Source organism: Exophiala xenobiotica (assembly GCF_000835505.1).
Source record: "Exophiala xenobiotica strain CBS 118157 unplaced genomic scaffold supercont1.1, whole genome shotgun sequence".
Classification (NCBI taxonomy): domain Eukaryota; kingdom Fungi; phylum Ascomycota; class Eurotiomycetes; order Chaetothyriales; family Herpotrichiellaceae; genus Exophiala; species Exophiala xenobiotica.
The window spans coordinates 105,308-125,807 of NW_013562494.1; the positions used below are offsets into that span (position 1 = coordinate 105,308).

Genomic DNA, 20,500 nt, shown 5'->3' on the forward strand with positions numbered 1-20,500 from the left:
TTTTCTGCGCGTGGCACGGCGACTATCCACGAATTGATGTCAATCATCTGGCACATGTAACCCTGGTCCAGGCAAGATAGCCTTATCTCCAGCCCTGACTACATACTTGCAGCAGGGATAGGCTATGTCGCCTCCAGTTGACATCCTCGGCAGTTCGTCTGGCCGAATATGCACTTTGGAGGATGATGGAGGTATCGGTAAGCGCATCGATGATCCATATGGACCTTGCTTCCTTCATAAAGCCGAAACCCCCCTGATATCCCTCTGTCTCCCTCAATTCCCGATCCTTGAGTCCTCTCTGAGAGTCGTCACCCCTTTCTTGCACGTTCCCTCACCATGGTGGAGAAATTTGAGAAAGAAATTCACCAACTCGATCATCCCGATCACCATCATGGAGGCGAGAAGCCACGTGAAGGCCTCTCACAGCACGAAATCGACACCATCGGTGGTCTCAAAACCGTCGAGATCGGCCTCTCTGCTGATGAGGTCATTGTTGAGCTCGACCCGGCAGAGCAGACCCGGATCCTGAGGAAAGTTGACTACCGCCTGGTGCCGCTTCTGGCCCTTCTGTATCTGTAAGTCATGATCTCAAGGACGGCCGCCGCGTACTCATTGCCTTTCCAGTCTTGCCTTCATCGATCGCGGCAACATCGGAAATGCGAAAATTGCCGGCCTTTACGAGGACCTCAAGCTTCATGGCATGCAGTACAACGTTGCCCTGACTTTGTTCTTCGTTCCCTATGCGTTCTTTGAAGTGCCTAGCAATATCCATCTTGGAGACGCTGGAGTTCACACGAGCTTCCGGGACGAAGAACATAAAGAAGGTCGGCTGAGCGGGGGGGCTTTGTGCTCAAGATCATAAGACCCTCTATCTGGATCTCGATCCTGATGTTTAGCTGGGGTACCGTCATGACTCTCATGGGCCTCATCTCAACTTATCAAGGACTCCTGATCACTCGGTTTTTCCTTGGTGTCGCCGAGGCGGGCTTTTCCCGTATGTACTGTCCTTGTTAAAAGTGCGACGTTCGCGCATGACCATGTGTTTGATTCTTGTCTTCGGTGGTAGACCGTTTACTGATACTTTACAGCTGCCGCGACCTATCTCTTGACCATCTGGTACAAGAGATATGAGGTGATGCGAAGAATGGCCGTCTTCTACGCCTCAGCCTCCCTGTCTGGTGCCTTCTCGGGCTTGCTGGCTTATGGGATCCAGCATATGGATGGAATCTCGGGTGTCCCTGGGTAAATTGAAGTCGAGGTGACTATCGTTTGCAAACGAGGAGACTGCCTTTTCAAAGCTGACTGTTTGGTAGGTGGAAATGGATCTTCATCCTGGAAGGTCTTGCCCCCGTGGCTCTATCGTTCATCGTGTGGTACCTGCTTCCAGACAATCCAGAGACAGCGAGGTTCCTTACCAAGCACGAGAAGGAGTTCATCATCAACCGGCTCGCCCTTGAGACCGGCTCCGGACACGGCCGGGTCACAAACAGTGATCGAATCCAATTCAAATACATCAAAGCTGCCTTTAGTGACTGGCGGATCTACGCCGGTGTGGTTATCTTCTGGGCTAATACCATTGGTGTTTATGGGTTTACCGCTAGTATGTGCTCCCTGTCGTGTTAAACTGGTATGAATTGCTAACTTTGTTGTAGCCGTGCCGTCGGTCATCGAGGACCTCGGATATTCGTCAGCGAACGCCCAGCTGCTAACAAATCCGATTTATGTCTTTGCCATGATCATTACCTTGATCTTCGCCTTCATGTCCGACAAGTTTGAACAACGGACGCCGTTCATCATGGCTGGTTATAGTATCGCGGTTGTGGGCTTCATTGGGGAGCTCGCAATCCCTCACCCTCGGCTACCAGGCGTTACATACTTCTTCCTTTTTCTTGTGGCCGCTGGTCTCTACTCACCTTTTGTTCCCCTTGTCTGCCTGATTGGCAATAATCTGGCTCCAAGCTCGAAACGTGCGGTGTAAGTGGTTGACTCCCCGATGCCCCTCCGTCCCAACATCGACCTACCGCTGACGTGATGTGCGATGAATAGAGGTATGGCGCTGCTGATCTCACTGGGCAACACCGGAGGCATTTGCGGAAGCAACATCTATATCGCTTCAGAAGCCCCCAAGTATCCCGCCGGGTTTGGCACTGGCTTGGGTATCTGCTGCGCCGCGATCATTATGGCATTCGTTCTGCGCAAGGTCTATCGACGAGAGAACGCCAAGAGAGATGCATACATGCAAGGAAAGACGGATGCAGAGGTCAGAGCTCAATATACTGAGCAGGAGTTGTTGGATCTAGGAGATAGGAGCCCCTTCTTCCGATATACTGTGTGAACTGGCTGGGAAGCAAAGCGGGACGGAGAGCATCAGGAAGCAGTCAAGAAACAAGATCAGTAGTAAGAAACACTCCTAGTGGCTATCCAAATACCATCTCAATAACAGTATCTCGCATTCCGTACTCTGATCGTCTGATCTACTGTGTAGAAATTGCAAGATACTGACTACTTACTAGTATTCGATGTTGATATTGATATTGCCGAGGTTATTCCCCGCAGATACGATCCGCCGAGCCACCTACCCTCAATACTCCATACATCGTGTCTTGATCGCGCCCACTGGCCTCGCATCGCAACAGCAACGATAGACGCTACTACCCGTGATGGGTGATTGCCGAATTGACCAAACCGAGAAGCCGGCGGTAGTCATGTCGTAGACGGAGCTGACGGTGAAAAGCTCACTTCGCGAAACACTCACGCTCTGCCAATGTCCTCGGCAGCGGCCACTCCTTCGAGGAAGCGTCCGTACCCAAGAGCACGTCATGCCTGCCTTCGATGTAGGAAGCAGAAGCTGCGTTGCGACAACACTCGCCCCTGTGCCTTGTGCGTGCGGGTAGGAGTTGAATGTGAGGAACGTCCGCCAAAATCCCGGTAAGCCTCAGATCGTCTGCATCATGGGCATTCCAATGACTGACTGGGCGCCAGGCCTTCGACAACACCATCGTCCCAGCTGCATCATGAAGACCAACACGAGTCCTTGACGAGAACCTTTCAGAATGACCGGCCACCCTCCCCAGGTACCTCATTTCCAGGCGTGAGCCCTCCTTCAACCACACTGCGAGATGTCGAGCCAGAACATGTCGAAGCAGAAACTCCTCGCATGTACCGACCGAGAACATCGACATATGAGGTGGTGGATCAAATATTCAAAGAACACAACCCGCAAGGAGCCATCCATCACACTTCTGCGGCGATACCGGGCGGCAGCCCAGAGGCGAGAACAAGCACCAACGGCGTTCAATATCTACGGGTGTCGGACATCATCGGCGAAGATCTACCTCCATTCCATGTCATCGATGTTACGATTGAAGCTTACCTCAATGCTGTACATTGGTTCATGCTCCTGATTCACGAGCCGTCCCTCAGGACTGAGATCCATAATTTCAAAACTACGGGTTGCGTTCGAGCTGATCGAGTTCCGTCACTTATCCTGGCTCTCCTCGTCATTGCGGTTGGTGCTAAGTACGCCACAAGTCCCGCAGCATTTCAAAAATGCCCAGGTTTTGACCTAGACGGTCTCGGCAACAGGTTCATTTGCAAGGCCGAAGAGAAGTTGCTTGACGTTTATGAGGCAGCCGGTATCGAGGCTGTCCAAATCTCTCTAACCCTTTCTTCCTTCTATTTGTACCATGGCCGGCCGAGTCGGAGCGTCGCGGTCAATGGAAGTTGTCTCAGAGTCGCTATGAATCTAGGATTACACAAAGAGTCAAGCTGGAAGATGTCAGATCCTGTAACTCGAGAACTCTGGCGTGGTCTGAGCTGGGCTCTATACACAGCTGAAGTCTTTGGCGCTCTAAGTTATGGGACCCCATGTACCATCAGCGATGATGACTGGGATGTCTCGCTACCTGAAGATCTAGCGGACACCTCGGAGACATGCCCTGGGTTTGACTCGATTGAAACCTTTGACGGCGAGACGTTTGGCCCAGTCACAATTTTGTCATATCAACGATACAAATTCCGGCTCTACCGGATTGCTTCATCCATTACGAGGAACATATATCGCAGCGGGGCAGCTTTGAACTATATTGTTAGTGAGATAAAAGCTATCAACAGACGTTTGCAGCAGTGGGAAAAGAGTATTCCACAGGAACTACGCCTGCAGAACCTCACAGTCCCTGTCAGTGGCGAGCGGAACCAACAGATCATCAAGATCTTCCAGCTCCAGGCTCTTGTCCTCCAGCTGTCTTACGACAACATTCAGCTAGTGTTGCATCGCCCTCTGCTGACACTGAACCGAGCACCTACATTGCCACCAACAAACAGCACCACACAGAGTCAAGGAACATTTGGCGACGCCAACGACTACACCGTGAACGATCCAAACGACATGATCAAAACAAGCAGGTACCAATGCTGGGTGTCTTCCATCAGAACATCGCGGATTGGAGACTATGCTGAAATACTCTCGTCTTCACGCAATACCCATGGAGGCGCATACGTTGGAATCCAATCATTTACTGCTGGGGTGGTACTCGGCATTTTCGCTCTCTCCGACCCATTGTCCGACCAAGCCCACCAAGCGAAACGTGCTGTAAGCAAGATAATCAAACTCCCAAGTTTACACAAGTACCGAACAACGATCTCCGACCAGTGCGGCGTTATTCTGGAGGAGCTCCTCCGGCTGATCCTTGCTGAGGAGATGAAGGCTTTGCTGGTTGAGGGAGACGCCTCAGCCAAGACGAATACCACCGAAACTGTCCACGGAGGCCAGTCCGTCGATGAATCGCTCAACAAGGTCAACCAAGCCAGACAGCAACGTTTTCAAGGGGTCGACTTTGATCCTCCAATGTCCAGTAACTATGAGACTTCGGATCTGGACACCTCAGGAATCTTCCATCAACACACGCCAGAAATTCCTCGTGATATCTGCACCGGCAATTTTAGCGATGCGCTGTTATCGTTACAAGATATTAGGACTTCCAACACTTTTGACAACACTACTCAGGCCTGGATATGGGAAGATCTCATCTGGCAGCCCGAAATTACCTGAGACCTGGGTTATCTCCTTGTCTCGTCGCCCAAAGCTCCCAGCCAGCTACGACTAATTTTTATGTCATCTGGAGCAGAGCTACCAATCAGGCCCCATTCTATTCCCTCAAGGCAGCGGATCGAAGTCGTTGTCCAGCACGAACTCAGACGCGAGGATTTCGTCGGTCGCACAACTTTCGGGATTATCATCCTGATTGTTGAGTAAACCATCCAGGATGATATCTTCCGGTGTCGAAAAAGGCACAAGTTTGTTGTTATCCACGAGTCCCATGAAAGGAACTTTATTCACAACTTCAGCGCCGGGTCTGGCTGATGCACATGTCTTGTCCATCGTTGGGGCCCTTCCACCGGACAGCAATGGACTCTGTCCTACATTTTCTTTTAGTCTCTGTGCTGCAGCGTTCAACATGGCTATTGTCGTGTCGGCAATGTGATATGATTTTCTGAATTCGAGCAGGATGCGCCAGCAGAGGTAAAATTTCTGGAAGCTGATTTCTCGAACATCTGGATCCTCCGACATGCTGTACACCAAATGGGTGACCACTGCTGGCTCCAAGACTGCGATGGCGGTATCCGGCAGGAATTGTATCAGATTTTGTGCGTACAGTCCGCCGAAGACGTCCGTACTTGACCTGGTTGCCTGCATGACCAGTCTCGCAGCGGTATTGCTCATCTTTGTATCGATCTGACGCCGTTGCGATGGGGTGAGTAGGGGTCTGTACATTGTCATGAGGGTCATCGAATAGTATCCTTCGAGCAAAGCTTTATGAACTTGGACGATCTTATGCTCGTCGTCCGCGCCTACAGTCCCAGGTTGGAATCGGCGAACCTCAAAGGGCAAATATGTATACCAAGTCTGCAGCTCGTTGCCGCATGTTTTGATGTCGACATGTTTCGGCCCAACCATTCTGGGGACGAGCGAGACCACGGCAGGGCGGTGTCCGGATGCATCCTGAGCTGTCTGAGGCGCATATTGCGATGATAAAACCTTATCAATGTATTCGGAAAGTTGTCCCAAGGCCATGCAACAACTCGCTAGCGTTTCCAAGTCATCCTTTTTCAAGTCTGGAACCAGCGATGTGTCTTGCAACGCCTCAAAAAGTGATTCGAGTTCGAAATCTTCCATGAGCAACATGGGCTGTTTGAGCCTAGAGTCCGTGTTCTGGACCGGTCTTCTCAGCGTCACCGCTATGAGACGGTCTCTGATAAGCAGTGACCAAAAGGTAAGCTTGAATGCTCGCCGCTGACTTGGTTCCAAGGATTCAGGCGTTGGGTCGGAGTTCAACCCAAGACTAGCCGCGTGCAAAGTAGCAATTCCAACCCAGTAGTAGCTGTCGCGCACCTCGGTAGAGTCACCTTCCCAGAAGCTCAACAAAACGGCAGATTGGGTGATGGCCAAGCGATCTGATTCGATGTCGAAGTCATGGAGCAGTCTGGCGCGGTCATAGAAGGCTTTTCTCGCCGCACGCTGGTCGACATACCCCAAGCTGCTGCTTGAGAAAGCGGTAGCAGCAAAAAGCAGAGATTGGAAGACAAGAAGACTGACTCTTCCCTTGCTACCATTACTGAAGACTGCAGCCAAGATACCTTGAAGGTCGAGCATGGGGCTGAGTGGATGCACCCACATGATGTATGCCTGGAGTAGCAAGTCTCGAGTTGGTGCGTCAGGAAGGTCGAAAGCTCCTTTGCTCTGGAGGAACTCTCGGTCCTCCATTGAGATGTCCTTAGACAAAGCATCAATATACGGAGGCAGTACTGTCTGGTAGTGTTCACTCGCTGCTGTGTACGGCGGGGATGGATATGTGCCCATGTCTAACTGGAAGTCGTTCACCCAAGATTCCATGCTCTCTGATGAGCCGAAGATGTCCGTTGTCTGCGGCATGGTCAGGTCGTTCCCTGAGATGCTGAAGACCCCCAACCGCATTTCTTCATGGTCGCGATGTGTCGGGATCGGGGTTTTGCTCGTTGTGGGAGCCTTGTTGACGTCGGCGAAGTCGATAATCACGTCGCAAATCGGACTCTGCGGGTGACTTGCTTCTAGAAAAGACGAGCACAAGACTCGATCCCCGAGGTGCCGCCTTTTGCTGACTGGAAGTACACATTCCTTGTTGTCAAGTCTGCAATTGGTGCACGTAGTCTTCGTCTTCGTCACGTCACAGCGGACCTTTCTAGAGCGACAAGGCTGGCAAGCTCGAGGTGCTCGTCTGTTCCTATGTCGTTTGGCAAGTGCTTGCGTTGTCACATCACCGACTGAGCCCATCTTGAGTGAACGAGACGCGACCAATCACGATCGATATCGTTCTAGCCTTGTTCACCAACAGTTGCACTTGTTGTTCGCAAGCTATCATCAACGCGGACAGACGATGATAGTCATGAAAGGAGACGGATGCTTTTGGAAACACAATTCTCTTGTTACTGTGCATCCGTCGAAGCAGGTCTCGTCCTGTTGTCATTCATTTAACCTGCACGAGCTCGTATAAGTTTCCGGGGCATTTCCGGTGGAATTGGATCCGACTCCGACAGATCAGATGTATCGATTTCCGGCTGCCGGAAGGCAATTGGCGGTGATGGTGGTTGGATTACATGAGGCACCCATGCCGACCGACTTGAGGCAGACATCCTCATACCATGCTCGCAGGGTCTCATTCGCCAGCCTTCCATCCGATGTTGACAGAATTCTAGCCTTGTTTCCGACTCTCGTCTCCTGCCCTTGGCAGTTCTAGGCCATGGCTGCCGAGGCACAACAACTTCGTTACCACTTCTTCTCGTCGAATAATACAGTAGAGGCTTCCGGGGCTAACGGAAACAGTATCCAGTGGAAGGAAAGCTTTTGCCCATTGCTGAATGTGCGAGGCCGGAACGCCAGAGCTACCTACTGTGGTAGGCGATAAAATGCATATATTCCAACATTAGTTCTCACACTCTGCCACCCTGCTCAGGCGATTCCGCCCTCAGTCATGCTTTCGACGGGTTGATCATCGATGACTGCATGCCGGCAAAGACTCAATAGCATCCCATATTCTGACAAAAACTGATTTTGCGTACTCCGTATTGTTCCCAAATCGAAAAATATGCCGCTCTTCAACCCTCGACCAGTAAAGCCTTTAGAATCTCGTCTTGATGATTCAGAGACATGCTCAGATGAGCCTCATCCTCAAGGACCCTCAGATCTACGCCTTTCATCAGTGCAGCAGCCTTCTCTGCCATGGACACGGGCACGTTAGCATCGCGCTTCCCATGCCAAAGACAGATTCTGAACCCTTCGATGTTTAGATCTTCCAGGTTGAAGCCCCAGTCTCTGGCAATCAACTTGATATCCAAGGCCACGCAATCTCCATCCTGCCTGAAGCTCTCTCGCGCAGCTTCAACTATTCTGTCTCTGGCCCATTCGTTCTCGAAGCATTTTGCATCGGGTTCAGGCTTCGTCCGCATGCCCTTGACCAACAGGTCTGTCAGACGTTCCGGATGTTCGTGGTCTCGAACAACTGCTCCAAACGCCCAGTCCATCATTCGTCCGGTCAGACCTCCCAGCCACTTTGAAGACGCAGTCCACAGCAGGATTCGGTTGTCCATAGACATTCCTTGAGTGCCGAGGCTGAGGGGGTAGATGCCAGCAACGACGCTGGCACCGAGTAGCCGGTTCCTTGGAAGTGCCTTGACACAGGCAAAGACGTATGGTGCACCTCCCGAAGCGCCGACCACGTAGAAGGCCGGGATTTGCAAGTGGTCCGCCAGCTCCAGCACGTCTCGCGGCCAGTCGAGTAGAGTGCGATCAGGCTGGAATGTGGAGAGACCCATGCCGGGCCGGTCAATTGAGATCAACCGAGCGCCATGCCTTTTGGCGGTAGGGGCCAAGAGGTCACCTTCGAGACGAGAACCGGGAAAGCCATGGAAGTAGAATATCGTTGGCCCATTTCTGGCTCTGGGTGATGCATCACTTGAAGACGATGTTTGGATTTCGTAGTCGAGGTAGGCGAGGGTGCGACAATCGGACAGGATGAGGGTCGATGTTGCCATGACGGAGACGGATTTCCAGTGCTTCGAGATGTTGTCCCACTACTGTGGTCTGTGGTTTGAGGGATCTCTGATCAACGCCTCAACCTACTAGCCTAACAGTTAATGAGGCTTGGTACCTAAGACGAGTACCTAGTAGGTAAGTGGTTAGCACGCCTAGAAGTGCCCAGCCTTGTGCCAGCCTTGTCCGTGGTTGAATGCAACATCAACCCCCAGAAACATCCACGAACATCTTGCACCGTCTCCTCGGCGCCTGTCGATCACCACATCATGTGGAGAAGCACCACCGCACAGTTTTTACATGTTTGAGGTCTGTGCCACGAGTCGTGCATGAGGAATGGCGATCATCGAACCCTTTAGGAGTGCAGCAGTGCGAGTGAACACGGTCACGCACGGTGCAGACCCTGCAATTGCATGAATTCGGCTCTTCCTGCCATCTTATCCTCCATCCACAAGGTTGTTGACAAAGGCAGCGCCCGTTGTGCTCGACGAGAAAGGTATCATAGTGACAAAAAAAGCGCTGTTGAATTTTCAACTCCACCACACAGCCCACACAACCTTGATGGCCACAAATTTTCGGACACCGCGCCAGAGCCTTCCAGCTAAGTAAAGTACGCCACGAACCAACCCGCCAATGCCACGACCATGCCAAATCGGAGCAATATGAACAAAGACGCGACAACCGAGTTACCTCGTGATAGCATGACCCTTGGATCCAACCCCAACGACGAACCCTTCAGCGCGAGGAACATTCCAAATCGGCACAATATGAACAAAGACGCGACGGCCGAGTCACCTAGTGATAGCGTGACAGTTGGGTCCAACCTCAACGACGACACTTTGGTTGAGTTGCGAGAAACTTATGTCAAGCCAGGTTGGTAACAGGCGACATGTAAGCGGATGAGAACAGCAACGACTAATTCGAGAGCACGTACCGATAGGCTTCAGAGGCACTTTTCAATCCAAATATGTGGTTCTTTGTGCTTTCGTCGTTCGGCTAGGTGGCTTTTTGTTCGGATATGGTAATACCTTCAGCTATCTTCAACCACAAACTACAACGATGCCGAGGCTGACACGCACCACCAGATCAAGGAGTCATCTCCATCATCTTGGTGATGGATCAATTCACCGACCGCTTCCCTCGCGTGTCTGATACTGCCAGTGGCGGAGGTTTCTGGAAAGGTTTCATGACGGCCATGCTCCAACTTGGCGCATGTATCGGTACGCATCAGCTCTCTTGACGCCCGTTGTGCCTGCGTGCTCAATAAATTTGAAATCAGGTGCTTTCAATCAGGGTTGGATTGCTGAAAAGATCTCGCGCAAATACTCCATCTGCGTGGCCGTGTGTATCTTCATCGTCGGTTCGATCCTTCAGACTGCTGCTCCAGATTATGCCATGCTCATTGTCGGTCGATTGATCGGTGGTGTCGGCGTTGGAATGTACGTCCTTTGCATTGACATTACATCTACAGACTTACCAACAATGACAGGTTGAGTATGGTCGTCCCCATGTACATCGCCGAGGTATCACCTCCAGAAATCAGAGGTATGCCTGTGCTTGAACCTTGAGTTTGTCGTCCATCGGCACCACTAACAACCCAAAGGCACGCTGCTTGTCCTCGAAGAATTCTCCATCGTGTTTGGCATCATCTGCGCGTACTGGTTGACATTCGGCACCCGATACATCGGCGGCCATTGGTCCTACCGCCTCCCGTTCCTTTTGCAGATCTTCCCAGCGATCCTGCTCGGAGTTGCGGTGCTCTTCATCCCCTTCTCGCCGAGGTGGCTGGCGTCCAAAGGTCGGGACCAAGAAGCGCTGCAAGCGCTCGTCAAGCTGCGACGGGTCCCCGTAGACGATCCCAGAATCCAGGCCGAATGGTACGACATCCGAGCCGAAGTCGCCTTTCACAAAGAAATCGCCGAGAAGAAGCATCCCAACCTGGGCGCTGTGGGACAGAGAAGTCGCTGGCAGGCCATCAGGCTGGAACTGGCGTCGTACGCCGACTGTTGGCGGCAGGGATGTTGGAGGCGAACGACGGTTGGTGTGGGCTTGATGTGTAAGTCCACCACATTGCACACTGGCGCTGAGCGGAGTGGTTGGTTTTTATACTAGTACTAACGGATAGGACATGCCAGTCTTCCAGCAATTCGTCGGTATCAATGCATTGGTATGTTTTCCTTTTCCAGCTCCCCAATCCAAGTGCGACAGCTATGCAAGACTCCGCTCCGGACTCTGCTTCTTGTTGAGGCATATTTCTCACTAACACTCCCGAAACAGATCTACTATTCCCCCTCGCTGTTCAAAAGTTTCGGTATGGACTACAACATGCAACTGATCCTAGGCGGTGTCTTGAACGTGACCCAGCTCGTCGGCGTCTCGACCTCGCTTTACACGATGGACAGATTCGGCCGCCGCCCCCTCCTGCTGATCGGCAGCGTATGCATGACCGTCGCGCACGTCGTGATTGCCGTCCTGGTCGGACTGTACTACAACGATTGGACGGACCACCAGACGCAAGGATGGGTCGCCGTTGCGTTTTTGTTCTTTTACATGCTCGCCTTCGGATGCACATATGGTCCTGGTACGTTCTCTGACACCCAAGTCCCCGGGCAAAAAGCAACCACTGGTATATGGTTCTTTCAAAGCTGACCGACGAGTTTAAACAGTACCGTGGGCCATGCCCGCTGAGATCTTCCCCAGCTCACTGCGCGCTAAGGGTGTGGCGTGGAGTACGTGCAGCAACTGGCTGAACAACTTCATCATCGGGCTGATCACGCCGCCGTTGATCCAGAACACGCGAGGATTCGGAGCGTACACTTTCTTCGCCGTGTTCTGCGCGTTGAGTTTTGTCTGGGCGTGGTTCTTTGTGCCGGAGACGAAAGGGCGCAGTCTGGAAGACATGGATCGCGTCTTTGGAGATCGGGCTGCGGTGGCCGACCGGGCGAGGAGGAGGGAGATTCTACTGGAAATGAAGCGAAAAGATGGACAAGGCAAAGAGGAGGATGTCAAGGTGGCTTGATGGGTTTACAAGGTGTGATCAACAAACACCTCCCTTGAGAAGACAATGATGATCAGAGCCAAAATACCGAGCAATCTGGCTTCAATGGTTGTGATGTCCAACGTTAAAATATCACCATGGAAGCTGAGCGCCGTCATATCTCCACAAACGAACCTCGTCTTCCACCGTCATCGAATCGACAATCTTCATCATCCCTTCAATACTCTCCGCCGGCTCGATCGTGGCAAGCCCGATTCTCTTCGCAAGTGGCTCCACTGTCTCTGTCGCAACGACACCGGGATGTATGGGAAACGCCACGATGCCGTTCTTCTTCTCTTCGTACGCGACATGCCTGATGAACATGTTCAACGCGGCTTTGGAAATCGCGTACGCCGACGACTGGCCGGGCAGATCCTCGACCATGCTCAGGGATCCGTATTGCGTACTGACGGCGACGAATTTAGGAGTCCCGCCCTGCCGAGCCGACTCCAGCATCAAGGGTCGAAGGGCCTTGAAGATGGCGATGTTGTTCAGCAAATTGACGTCGAGGAATTGCTGGTACATGTCCATTGGCGAATCCGCGATGCTGGTTTCATGATGGATGATGCCGGCGTTGGCGATCACGACGTCGACTTTGCCCGCTAACTTTTTGACTGTTTCTGCGACTGCGAGCGCTTCGTCGACGGATTCGGGCTGCTTGGTGATCTTGACGATATGCACGTTCCCTTTGTCGGTCAGGGATGATAGGCGAGTTGCTCGGTCCGGATCGCGAGACGTAGCAAAGACGATGGCTCCAGGGCGGTCTCGTAGTTGCCGGACAAATTCGTATCCTAGGCCCTAAGTGGCACGGGTGCGGCGTTAGCAGACGAAAGGAAGATGAGTTTACATAGGCCGCTTCTGCACTTACCTGGGTCGTGCCGGTGACGAAGTATACTGTTCGGTTCGACATTGGCTCGAGAATGAATATTGGCTCGCTTTTTCCAAACCTGGCAGGCCAGACAGAAAGCCGAGAATACTAGAACGTAGAAATTCAGCTCACTACTTCGTTCCTGCTTGATGCTCAACTTTGCTCTAGAACGGCTACTGCGGAGTGTCTCTCAGGAAATCATCACGCAACGGTGCTGCAAGGCCTGACTAGTAGTACGTACTCCATACCCCGCTCTCTCTGACTTTGATGCCATTGGAAGCTCTCCACAGCAATCGAGGGGAGAAGTGTCCAGCCGAGGGTTAGCACTCGTCACTGATGGCCTCGGACTATGGGTGGGGTGCTTCAGGATGTCCGAAAGCAGCACGATGGACAGCTTCATTCTGACAATCGTGCCGTAAGAGGCGAGGGCTTCTTTGTGTTCACACCTGGTATTCCTGGAAGTCTACGGATCTCGTGGACACCACTCCGGAGGTAGACACTGGCTTGGTAGGCGCCGGACTAGGACGAAGCAACGCTGCCCTTGAGTTGTGGCAGTTCAACATCAGATCAAATCATCTCAGTCCGTCTGCTTGCGGCACCGCACATTCTCTGCCATATGCCTTGACCGAGCTCGTGCAGGGCACAAGTCGGGGTGATCCTAAACTCGCTCACAAGGCTGAGGCCCCCTTTACGAACTCCCCAACCTCTCATCGAGGTGAATGGTAGGTGAAACCAGTGAATTGGCCAAATACTGAGACTTCCACGTGAGCTAAGAGTGCTCTACCGAGTACTTGCGAAGATGAATCCCTGTACAAGAGTATCGTGCTCCGAGTGCTGAGTGCCAGTGGTTGCTTTTTGTTACATTATCAGACCAAGTGTACCTGCACATCCATAAGTAGAATATCTCGCATCTGAGCAGTACTCGGGCCTGCTAAGATACATTGACAAGCCTTGACGGTCCTAAGTAGTGCAACCAGCACGTACAGCTGCTCAGCATCACTGAGTTCCTCATCTGCCAAGAAATCCATTACATTTGCCACAAGACTCTGAATATCTTGTAAGCCGCCCTCGTTGGCAGAGAGATCGATGTTCTGGAAATCGAGAATGAAGTCCTCGAAGATTTCCGCGACGAGCGCCGGCGTCTGTTTCAACAACTTATGCCGGCCGTCTAAGATCTCGCGAGTCCGGCCGACATAGGAGAGCCACGAGTCGAGACGCATGAGTTCGACGTTTTGCTCTTCGCAGAAGCGGACTGGGTCGCGAAGGCGAGCATCGACTTGCCAGTCGTACGAGTAGAGGAGTTCAACGGCGGGGATGATGGTTTGGAACGCTGGGATGCGGACTCCAGTGTACGTCCCGGACGCGATGACGCCGCCACGTCCGTTGAGGGCATATGCAGGATAAGTTGCGAATCCGCCGAACATGAAATGTGTCGTTTGCCGACAGGACGATAAGGATGAGTAATTCTGATCCGTGTAGATCAGAGAGGTTTGGTCCAGGAATCCCAAGAGCGCTTCAAGGATAACCGTCACAGCCCCAACAAGTGCAGACTGCAGAGGCATAGAGTCGTTAGCCGCCCATGGCGTGGCCCAGAAGCCTTGGAATATATTCATCTGAGAGATCCAGAATAGATCGACCTCCTTGAAAAGGACGGCTCGGAATCGAGCCTTGTTGCGCTCAGCTCTCTCATCATCTCTCTGCTCGCGTAGCTTCTGACGTTCAGTCTCCCTCCTGTGGGCTTCTTCTTCCTCTGTTGTCGGTTCAGGCGGCTGCCCATCTCGCTCCCGTTGATCTTCATTATGGGGGTGCAGGGTCAGTAGCAGCATTCCTTGCGTGGTCGGTGGGGCCATCGCCCCTCTGTTGACGGATCCTTCGACGAGAAGCTTATCGTTCTCAATGTCTTGGACTCTTGCACTTCGCTGGGCCTGCCGAGTTTTCGCAGTCTGTAAACGCTCTTTCATCTCTGGATCCACGAGGTAATCTTTCTCCATGACCACTGATTGATCGGAGGCATCCGAGGCGGTTGCTTCATCTTCCACCTCTTGAACAGTAGGTTGGCGGTCCGGACCAGACACAGGTTGTGGTTCTGGCTGTGCGCTGGCTCCAGAGGTAGGTGTTTCTGGAGCTTTGCTTCTCGTTGGGCCTTCCTTGGCAACTTCTGGCACCGGCATCTGTTGACTGCTTGGGCCTGGTCGAAGATCCTCTTCGCGTGGATTTGTGATCACCCAGTCTCCATCTTGATGATATCTTCTTGGTGTTTGGTTCCCATTGCGGTCACGATGTATCGACAGAGGTCTCGGAGACTCCTCAGTGGTCCGTTGTTTGTCACTTCCACTCGATCGAGATCTCTCTCCACGCAATGGCTCCCGGTGTCGCGGTATATGTTCACCTGGTCGAGATATCTCGCCGTAAGCGCGTTTTCCTTGAATTTGTATCCACCGATCATCTAACCGTCGTGCCGTCCTTCGCTTGTCTCCGTGGTAATATGTGTGTGCCACCATGCAGACGTCCCAGGTACGCGCCATCCATCGATTTTCAATATTGCCACGCTCATCCATTTTCCGTATTCCAAATGCCCCAAAAGACAAGTCGTTATTCATTCTTGGGGTGAAGTGAAGCAGAGGTCCAAGGACAGGGTGACTGGAACTTGTAATAGTACCTAGATGACCTTGCATAGAAACTGACTTGCGGCCAAATGAACACTCAGTTACCTCCATTCCAGCCATTAGTCCCATAACTATAACATCTCTCATGGACACTAGCATCGGAGCCGTAACGAGATCTGGCGGACATCTGTCCGCATCTTGCTCGACAAGATCGAGGCGCATAGAGCTTCCGCATGGCATTTCCACTGCCCGACAGAGTTTGACCCAGGCAGCCTCTCCCACACGAGAGCGAGTTGATGAGAGATGACGAGCATGAGGCGGGCGACTCCGAGTAGGCAGGGATATAACTGGCCATCTGCGACGCCTGGCTACCTCTTCCGTATGCAGTGACCAGTCTTCTGAGGTCTTGTCGTAGCCGGTTATCTTTGGCGTGCTCCTGAGCGGCGGAAGCTCATGTTGTCCGATCGCATATGATCTGATATGTGGAGGATTCTCCGGCCAAAGTCTGGTATCGAGGCTGATTTGAGGAATGGAATATACAACACGGAACCGAAACTGGGACAGCTCCCAGACTCGACGGCCTTGGCCTGGAAGAGGGCCAAAAACAACACTGTCACAAAGACGAATGAGCTGTCCGGTGATGAAATATTGTTGAAGCACTTGAGCAAGGGCTATAAGCAGGGCCAGGCAGGCCACTACCAATGCAGCAACAGCGGCAGATGTAGCAGCGTCCAAGGCCATTACGATGGCCAATAGTGAAAACGCTTCCAGGAGGTATTGGCTTAACAGATATCCCACCTAAGAGCGTGGACAATCAGGAATCATATTGGCAACGGTAGAACAGCAGAGCACACGCGTCGCAGGATTTGTTTGGAAGGAGAAGAAGAGAAGAGCGGGGGAGGGAGAAAGAAAACAGAAGAAATTTGGCTGCGTCAAGGAGGGATGAGGCTGAGGCTGAGCAGCCAACAGCAGGATGTAACCCATAAAAACGACAAGCCAGAGATACTCAGCCGCGTTTGGCGCCTGCAAGGTGGTCTCAGCCGGTTCGATCCCATCAATCTCGTACCACAGCTCTGTCTGAGGCTGGAGGACCGAGGACTCCGATTGGGACCTTGTGAGACATGAGGACGACTTTCTGGCAATCATAGGATGTTCGATCAAAGGAAAGAGGAGGGTTGGTTGTACACAGAAGTGAGAAGCAGCTCAACAGCTCAAGTACTGGTGCATGATGTGCCCCACGTCTTCACCCACGTCCTCGTTTTCGACCCCACCCATCGTCCACATCCGATGCTGGGAGATCTCGAGGTACTTGTACCGAACTGCCGGAGCAAAAGGCTCCGCCCTATGCCAGACAGAAGAGACTGGAAAACCCGTGCTTCGACATCTATAATAGGGAACGACGTGAATGGTCCGACCTCGGGGTACTTAACCTGTTGATATTGTGAGGGTGACCGGCTTCCTGCAACCGCAGTAGCACAAGACGAGATGGAGATTTCACAGAGCCACAAAGTCGCTATCCTGGTGGTAATGACTTCTTGACCCAGTGGCTGACTTCCAAAATCGCTGACAGGGGCCCAGAAACATGACGGCGCATTTCATTTTGAAACACGAACAGCACCCGTCCCAGAGATAGGACCTACTGATCTGCTCGTGCGACTATCCGTATCAGGGGTATGTGGCTCAGATTTCCACCTCGCATCGGGCCATTCTGGACCAACTCGAGATATTCTTGGTCATGAGGGTGTGGGACGCGTGGTGAAGCTGGGCTCTGCAGTATCACCGTCATTCATCGACATCGGTTCGCGAGTGGGTATTGCATGGGTCCGCGATATCTGTGAGAAATGCTTCTGCTGTCTTGCACCCGGAGGGGAAGCTCGATGTCTCGAAATGCTGTGCTCCGGTTTGAAAAGAGACGGGACATTCGCAGAGTATGCTGTCGTGCCGTCCAGATATGTCATTCGCATCCCGGAAGGTGTGCCTGATCGATTTGTAGCGCCTATCCTGTGCGGCGGTGTCACTGCGTTCAAAGCGATCAAGGTCAGTGAGGCTGTTCCTGGCCAGTGGATGGCGATATCAGGAGCTGGTGGTGGCGTCGGTGCATTGGGCGTTCAGTTTGCGAGAGCCATGGGATACAGAGTTATCGCCATTGACCTGGGCGTGTCGAAGCGGGAGTACTGTCTGGAGTTGGGTGCTGAAGCGTATTTTGACGCCAAAGAAGTTGATGCAGCGGCGATTCAGAAGTTGACTGGAGATGGTGCCGCAGCAGTGCTGGTCATGGCCAACTCTAGCCGGGCATATGAGGCTGCACTCGAGTTCGTCGCCCCATACGGAGCTCTTGTTTGTGTGGGCATTCCACCACCGGATCAGCAGGTAAGGTTCCATCCAATCCTGGGCATCTCGAAGAACATTCGCATCATCGGATCTGCCGTGGGAACGAGGAAGGATATCTGGGACGCCATCGAATTTGTCAAGCGAGGTGTGGTAACGCCTCGAGTTCAGATGGCCAGACTCGAGGATCTGTCTGATATTGCACAGAATTTCCAAAAGGTGAGCGGATCAATTTTCTTTTCCTTCAGTCAAGGATCGGAGCTGATCGTGTCACAGACGTCGGCCAAATATGTCATTCGCTTTCGTGAGGAAGATCATGGAACTGGCCCCAGTGCAGAAGCCAACGGTCATTGACATATCGTCTTCCTTTTGCTGTAGTTAACAAGGATCAAAAGTCTGTGGTTTGTGTGTACTGAGAACTCGGTTAGCTCAGCGTCTTCACCAATTGGAAATCTGATCGCTTCAAGGATGCCAGGGATGGCGATCGTGGTGTGTGACTTTCCCCGCAAAGTGCTGACCCATAACAACGCGCAACATCCTTTCACACAGCAGCGGTATACGAATTGCACACGAAGTGATTCTTCTGGGATCCAATCAATATGCTGCTTCTGTCAGGTGATGGAAATGACCCCTCCTACATATACCTGCTTCTTTCCTCGACTGTCAAGTGAGAAGTTCTGCATCGAAATCATCCTCAACGTCCATGAATCTTCCGACTTATGTGACCTGAACCTCCCACCAATTAGAAACTCAGCGTCTCCAAGTAATTCTGACGATGGCAGCGCGTCCTCTTCTCCTTGGCCTGCTCGCTACCACCAGGTCTCGCATGCCATTTGTCCCTCTTCCTAATGCTCGCAGGCCCTCGTTCTTCATCAGTGTACTGAAATCTGCCACTCTTACGACGTCGGCTACCTCTTCCAGCAGTCCTGGAATCAACGAATCTCGCCAGGTGCCTAATCCTTTCGAGGAAGCCAAATATGCAGCCTTTCTAGGTGAAGCTGACTCGGACGACGGCTTCGAAGTGGGCAAGCTGGAGCGAGGGGATACGCAGGAACTGGTCGACCCTGTTATTGCTCTAAATGCAGCTTTCCTAGGCGAAGCAGACTCTGATGAGAATCTTCAGGCGCTCAGAGTCGAAGCGGGAGAGAGCTTTGTAGCTCTAGACCCGTCAGCAGTGAGAAACGCAGCATTCCTGGGAGAAGCAGACTCGGACGACGGATTCGAAGCACAGAGAGCAGAAGAGGGGGATAGGCACGAGGCTATGGATGCCACAAACGCTGCTTTCCTGGGCGAGGCTGACAGTGACGACGGATTCGAGGCAGACTTCGAGGTGCATCCCTCAAAATATGCTCATAGGATCGAGGATACCACCGAAAGTGGGTTTCATGCCGAGGGAGGATAACTGCATCAATGGAGAATTGTGGTCGCACGAAAATGGCCGCTAAAGGGGATCTTGCTTGTCGGATTGAGGGCGCTCTGTATCACTTGCTGGTCGGTTCGAAGATTGACAGAATGAAGCTGTACAGGTCAAATTGATGACTCCTGATCGCATGGACAGTCAGCTGTTTCTTGTAGCCAGAGCAATTTAACCATCAACTTCGAGGCTCTAACGTTCTGGCCCTGGAACCTGTGGCTTCATTAATGGGTGTCGGATATGACCCGTGGTCGTCAACTCGTCCAGACCGAGTAGATGATATCTTCACCGTGCTGAATACGCCCTCCCCGCCACAAGTACAGCATCTTTATCACTCCTTCTCAAAAGCATCATAGTCTTCCTTGCTCATCAAGCTGTCCAGCTCACTCGCATCGCTAACCTCAATCTTAGCCAGCCAACCATCGCCTTCAGGACTCTTGTTTATCGTGCCGGGCTTCTCTTCCAACACCTTGTTGTGGTCCTTAACCGTGCCCGAGACGGGCGTCATGATGTCTGACGCCGACTTAACCGACTCGACCGCGCCGATAGTGTCGCCCTTTGTAACGTCCAATCCTAGCTCGGGCAATTCCACATACACGACGTCGCCGAGAGCTTTGGAAGCGTACTCTGTGATTCCGATTGTGCCTAAAAACGACCCCGACTCAGTAAACTTGCAAGCAGCACGGATTCAAGGCGAGTTTGTACCAATCTTCCCTTCTGCGTCGAGTTCAATCCACTCATGGTCTTCCGTGTACTTTTTCACATATACTGCGCACGTTTCGTCAGTCAAGTGCTCAGCGACCACTACCTCGGTCGCATGCTTACACGGCGATCGGGACGAGAATGTCCTCTTAGATGCACTGTTCCATCGACACAATCGAGGCGCAAGTGATGGCCGTGTGACGGCGACTCGTGTTGCGGCCAGTCTTGAAACAGTCGGCACCAGCCGGCTCATGGTTGAGGTGCTCATCGTGCGTCCTTTCTAGAGACTTGTGCGCAAGGAAAAGGTTCAGGAATCGAAATGGTGAATGATTTAAATGCACCTCTCCGATGGACTGGATCGCGCGGTGACTTAGCCGCAGCGCACTTTGTTGCGGCATGGTCAAGCTTCCCCGGAATGGTTAATCGGTCCTTTCAGCCATTGGCTTGGAGCTCTCAAACCATCACCCATTAACAGCCTACT

General features: G+C 52.4%; 10 protein-coding genes across 10 annotated transcripts; 5 read left to right on the forward strand and 5 right to left on the reverse strand.

Annotated features, from left to right (window-relative positions):
• Positions 1–336: 336 nt before the first annotated feature.
• PV05_00044 (uncharacterized protein) lies at positions 337–2,335 on the forward strand (the record flags this gene model as incomplete). Its single annotated transcript, XM_013464907.1, has 7 exons — positions 337–575; positions 625–787; positions 856–994; positions 1,089–1,242; positions 1,314–1,600; positions 1,653–1,974; positions 2,047–2,335. The coding sequence occupies 7 exons, from the start codon at positions 337–339 to the stop codon at positions 2,333–2,335; spliced, it is 1,593 nt and encodes a 530-aa protein (XP_013320361.1).
• A 291-nt stretch (positions 2,336–2,626) lies between these two features.
• Positions 2,627–6,030, forward strand: PV05_00045 (uncharacterized protein). The gene is made up of 2 exons (XM_013464908.1): positions 2,627–2,928; positions 2,983–6,030. Exons 1-2 carry the CDS (start codon positions 2,765–2,767, stop codon positions 5,048–5,050), a joined length of 2,232 nt encoding a protein of 743 aa, XP_013320362.1. The 5' UTR covers positions 2,627–2,764; the 3' UTR covers positions 5,051–6,030.
• On the reverse strand, positions 4,071–7,484 carry PV05_00046 (uncharacterized protein). Its single transcript, XM_013464909.1, has one exon. The coding sequence runs from the start codon at positions 7,307–7,309 to the stop codon at positions 5,156–5,158; it is 2,154 nt and encodes a 717-aa protein (XP_013320363.1). The 5' UTR covers positions 7,310–7,484; the 3' UTR covers positions 4,071–5,155.
• Positions 7,485–7,952: 468 nt separating this feature from the next.
• PV05_00047 (uncharacterized protein) lies at positions 7,953–9,124 on the reverse strand. Its single transcript, XM_013464910.1, has one exon. It carries the CDS (start codon positions 9,064–9,066, stop codon positions 8,131–8,133), a length of 936 nt encoding a protein of 311 aa, XP_013320364.1. The 5' UTR covers positions 9,067–9,124; the 3' UTR covers positions 7,953–8,130.
• Positions 9,125–9,311: 187 nt separating this feature from the next.
• PV05_00048 (uncharacterized protein) lies at positions 9,312–12,974 on the forward strand. Its single transcript, XM_013464911.1, has 9 exons — positions 9,312–9,937; positions 10,005–10,085; positions 10,150–10,284; positions 10,344–10,503; positions 10,554–10,609; positions 10,668–11,120; positions 11,200–11,231; positions 11,342–11,645; positions 11,731–12,974. The coding sequence occupies exons 1-9, from the start codon at positions 9,709–9,711 to the stop codon at positions 12,081–12,083; spliced, it is 1,803 nt and encodes a 600-aa protein (XP_013320365.1). The 5' UTR covers positions 9,312–9,708; the 3' UTR covers positions 12,084–12,974.
• On the reverse strand, positions 12,195–13,011 carry PV05_00049 (uncharacterized protein; the record flags this gene model as incomplete). The annotated part of the gene is made up of 2 exons (XM_013464912.1): positions 12,195–12,899; positions 12,970–13,011. The coding sequence occupies 2 exons, from the start codon at positions 13,009–13,011 to the stop codon at positions 12,195–12,197; spliced, it is 747 nt and encodes a 248-aa protein (XP_013320366.1).
• An 824-nt stretch (positions 13,012–13,835) lies between these two features.
• PV05_00050 (uncharacterized protein) lies at positions 13,836–15,527 on the reverse strand (the record flags this gene model as incomplete). Its single annotated transcript, XM_013464913.1, has 1 exon — positions 13,836–15,527. The coding sequence occupies one exon, from the start codon at positions 15,525–15,527 to the stop codon at positions 13,836–13,838; it is 1,692 nt and encodes a 563-aa protein (XP_013320367.1).
• Positions 15,528–17,060: 1,533 nt separating this feature from the next.
• PV05_00051 (uncharacterized protein) lies at positions 17,061–18,257 on the forward strand (the record flags this gene model as incomplete). The annotated part of the gene is made up of 3 exons (XM_013464914.1): positions 17,061–17,099; positions 17,154–18,122; positions 18,180–18,257. The coding sequence occupies 3 exons, from the start codon at positions 17,061–17,063 to the stop codon at positions 18,255–18,257; spliced, it is 1,086 nt and encodes a 361-aa protein (XP_013320368.1).
• A 307-nt stretch (positions 18,258–18,564) lies between these two features.
• PV05_00052 (uncharacterized protein) lies at positions 18,565–19,530 on the forward strand. Its single transcript, XM_013464915.1, has one exon. The coding sequence runs from the start codon at positions 18,679–18,681 to the stop codon at positions 19,303–19,305; it is 627 nt and encodes a 208-aa protein (XP_013320369.1). The 5' UTR covers positions 18,565–18,678; the 3' UTR covers positions 19,306–19,530.
• PV05_00053 (glycine cleavage system H protein) lies at positions 19,264–20,494 on the reverse strand. The gene is made up of 3 exons (XM_013464916.1): positions 20,143–20,494; positions 20,023–20,085; positions 19,264–19,962 (listed from the first exon to the last, which is right to left on the reverse strand). The coding sequence occupies exons 1-3, from the start codon at positions 20,285–20,287 to the stop codon at positions 19,649–19,651; spliced, it is 522 nt and encodes a 173-aa protein (XP_013320370.1). The 5' UTR covers positions 20,288–20,494; the 3' UTR covers positions 19,264–19,648.
• Positions 20,495–20,500: the final 6 nt, after the last annotated feature.

Bases quoted from the DNA above. Each gene is read 5' to 3' on its own strand.
- PV05_00046 (XM_013464909.1), bottom strand. From the start codon at position 7,309: ATGGGCTCAGTCGGTGATGTGACAACGCAAGCACTTGCCAAACGACAT.
- PV05_00048 (XM_013464911.1), top strand. From the start codon at position 9,709: ATGCCAAATCGGAGCAATATGAACAAAGACGCGACAACCGAGTTACCT. The intron at 10,504-10,553 runs GTACGTCCTTTG...CAACAATGACAG, and splicing joins GGTGGTGTCGGCGTTGGAAT to GTTGAGTATGGTCGTCCCCA. The intron at 11,121-11,199 runs GTAAGTCCACCA...AGGACATGCCAG, and splicing joins GGTTGGTGTGGGCTTGATGT to TCTTCCAGCAATTCGTCGGT.
- PV05_00045 (XM_013464908.1), top strand. From the start codon at position 2,765: ATGTCCTCGGCAGCGGCCACTCCTTCGAGGAAGCGTCCGTACCCAAGA. The intron at 2,929-2,982 runs GTAAGCCTCAGA...ACTGGGCGCCAG, and splicing joins GAACGTCCGCCAAAATCCCG to GCCTTCGACAACACCATCGT.
- PV05_00047 (XM_013464910.1), bottom strand. From the start codon at position 9,066: ATGGCAACATCGACCCTCATCCTGTCCGATTGTCGCACCCTCGCCTAC.
- PV05_00053 (XM_013464916.1), bottom strand. From the start codon at position 20,287: ATGAGCACCTCAACCATGAGCCGGCTGGTGCCGACTGTTTCAAGACTG. The intron at 20,086-20,142 runs GTAAGCATGCGA...AAACGTGCGCAG, and splicing joins ATTCTCGTCCCGATCGCCGT to TATATGTGAAAAAGTACACG. The intron at 19,963-20,022 runs GTACAAACTCGC...GGTCGTTTTTAG, and splicing joins CGACGCAGAAGGGAAGATTG to GCACAATCGGAATCACAGAG.
- PV05_00052 (XM_013464915.1), top strand. From the start codon at position 18,679: ATGGCAGCGCGTCCTCTTCTCCTTGGCCTGCTCGCTACCACCAGGTCT.